Source organism: Mus caroli, chromosome 6 (genome assembly GCF_900094665.2).
Source record: "Mus caroli chromosome 6, CAROLI_EIJ_v1.1, whole genome shotgun sequence".
Lineage (NCBI taxonomy): Eukaryota > Metazoa > Chordata > Mammalia > Rodentia > Muridae > Mus > Mus caroli.
The window spans coordinates 83,204,280-83,205,790 of NC_034575.1; the positions used below are offsets into that span (position 1 = coordinate 83,204,280).

The 1,511-nt window shown below is 50.8% G+C and overlaps 1 protein-coding gene across 1 annotated transcript in view; it reads left to right on the top strand.

Annotated features, from left to right (window-relative positions):
- The first annotated feature begins 420 nt into the window (after positions 1 to 420).
- The window catches only part of LOC110295691 (uncharacterized protein DDB_G0271670-like), a 7,944-nt gene continuing 6,853 nt past the window's right edge, over positions 421 to 1,511 (top strand). Inside the window, exon 1 of the mRNA XM_021164106.1 lies at positions 421 to 437. Coding sequence (XP_021019765.1) covers positions 421 to 437 — 17 coding nt within the window. The remainder of the gene's footprint in view (positions 438 to 1,511) is intronic.

Genomic DNA, 1,511 nt, shown 5'->3' on the forward strand with positions numbered 1-1,511 from the left:
CAGGATGTAACTGGAGTTATCTCACTTCAAACTCTTCATCTGTTAAGACATCTTGTTCTTTATGACAAGACCTGAGGATCTCACGGTACCTTGCCGGGCTGTTTAATCAGGAATCCNCTTGGAGTTGTCCCTTAAAACCTCTGTGCTGGCTAGGTTCTGTGTCAACTTAACACAGGCTAAAGTCATCTCGGAAGAGGGAACCTCAGTTGAGAAAACTTCTCACCAGATTGGGCAAGGCTGCTGCACATCTTCTTGATTGATGATTGATGTGGGAGGGCTCATCTGACCCCTGGGCACGTGGTCCTGGATGGCATAAGAAAGCCGCCTGAGCAAGCCAGGAGGAGCAAGCCTGTAACAAGTTCCTCTGTGGGCTCTGCATTGGTTCCTGCCTCTAGGAACCCCCTGCCCTGACTTCTCTGGATGATGGACTACAAGTTGTAAGATGAAATAAACCCTTTCTTCCCCAAGTTGTTTTTGGTGATGGGGTTTTACCACAGCACAAGAACCCTAACTAACACAAAACANCCCTCTCTGTCAGCGGCACCATTTGTCTCTCTTCTTACCCCGTGGTTGGTTGGCTATCCCAGTAGTGCAGTTCTAGTTGACAANCTGCCTTCTTGCAGCAGAGGCAGCAATATTTCTTCCTGGTCCCTCCAACTTCCTGCTTCTCCTCCTCCTTGAGATGAGCCATCCTGGGTCTGCCCAGGCTCTGCTGCCTTGGCCCCACTCATGGGCAGGTCTGCAACAGTTGCCACGGTATTTCTCTTGTGAGCCTCAGCTTGCAGTTCCAGATTCACTCGCCAGGGTTTGGGGGAAGACCATTATGGGTCTGCCATCTTTCTCTGAATTATGTTGCCATTTTGCCCNTGATTTTGGTGATGTCAGTTGTGACATCACTGGAGCTGTGGACTCAGGGTGTCTCCTTGGGCTTCTTGCGACAGTGGGTGCTGGCACTGTGATGGTGGTGGTGTGCTGAGACACCAGCTGAAGAGCTGGGGGCACAGAATGGCTGAGTACCATTGTAGGGAGACCTGCTGCTCGAGGCAGTGCATTAGCAGTGTTGCCTCCAGACTCCTGCTTGGAAGATAGCTGTTTGGATTCCCTTATACTTCTCTGACCTTCCCTCACAGAACGGTCCTCTAACTCCATAGCACGCCCANCCNGGAATGCATCCTCCCACCTTTCCCCTTCAGTGTACCCTCTATGGGACAAGGTTTAGGCTTTGCTCTCTCTGCATAGTCCTTCCTAAACCCAGACTCTCCTTGTTTTGCACTGTCCCAGGTCAGCTTCTGGCTGATGAGTCTCCTGGTTCCATTGGTTTGTTTTGGGACAGTGTTAAGCACATGCCCCTCTCCTGGGCTCACTTTAAGGAAAACCATCTGTCAGAATAAGCCATAACTCTCCTCATCTGTGGGGAGAATCTATGCCTTACAGACCCTACCATGGCCTTACTAGTTTCTTTGCCCATCGACTGACCTCCCTTTCAGCCTCCTCCTTCCTGACTTCTGACC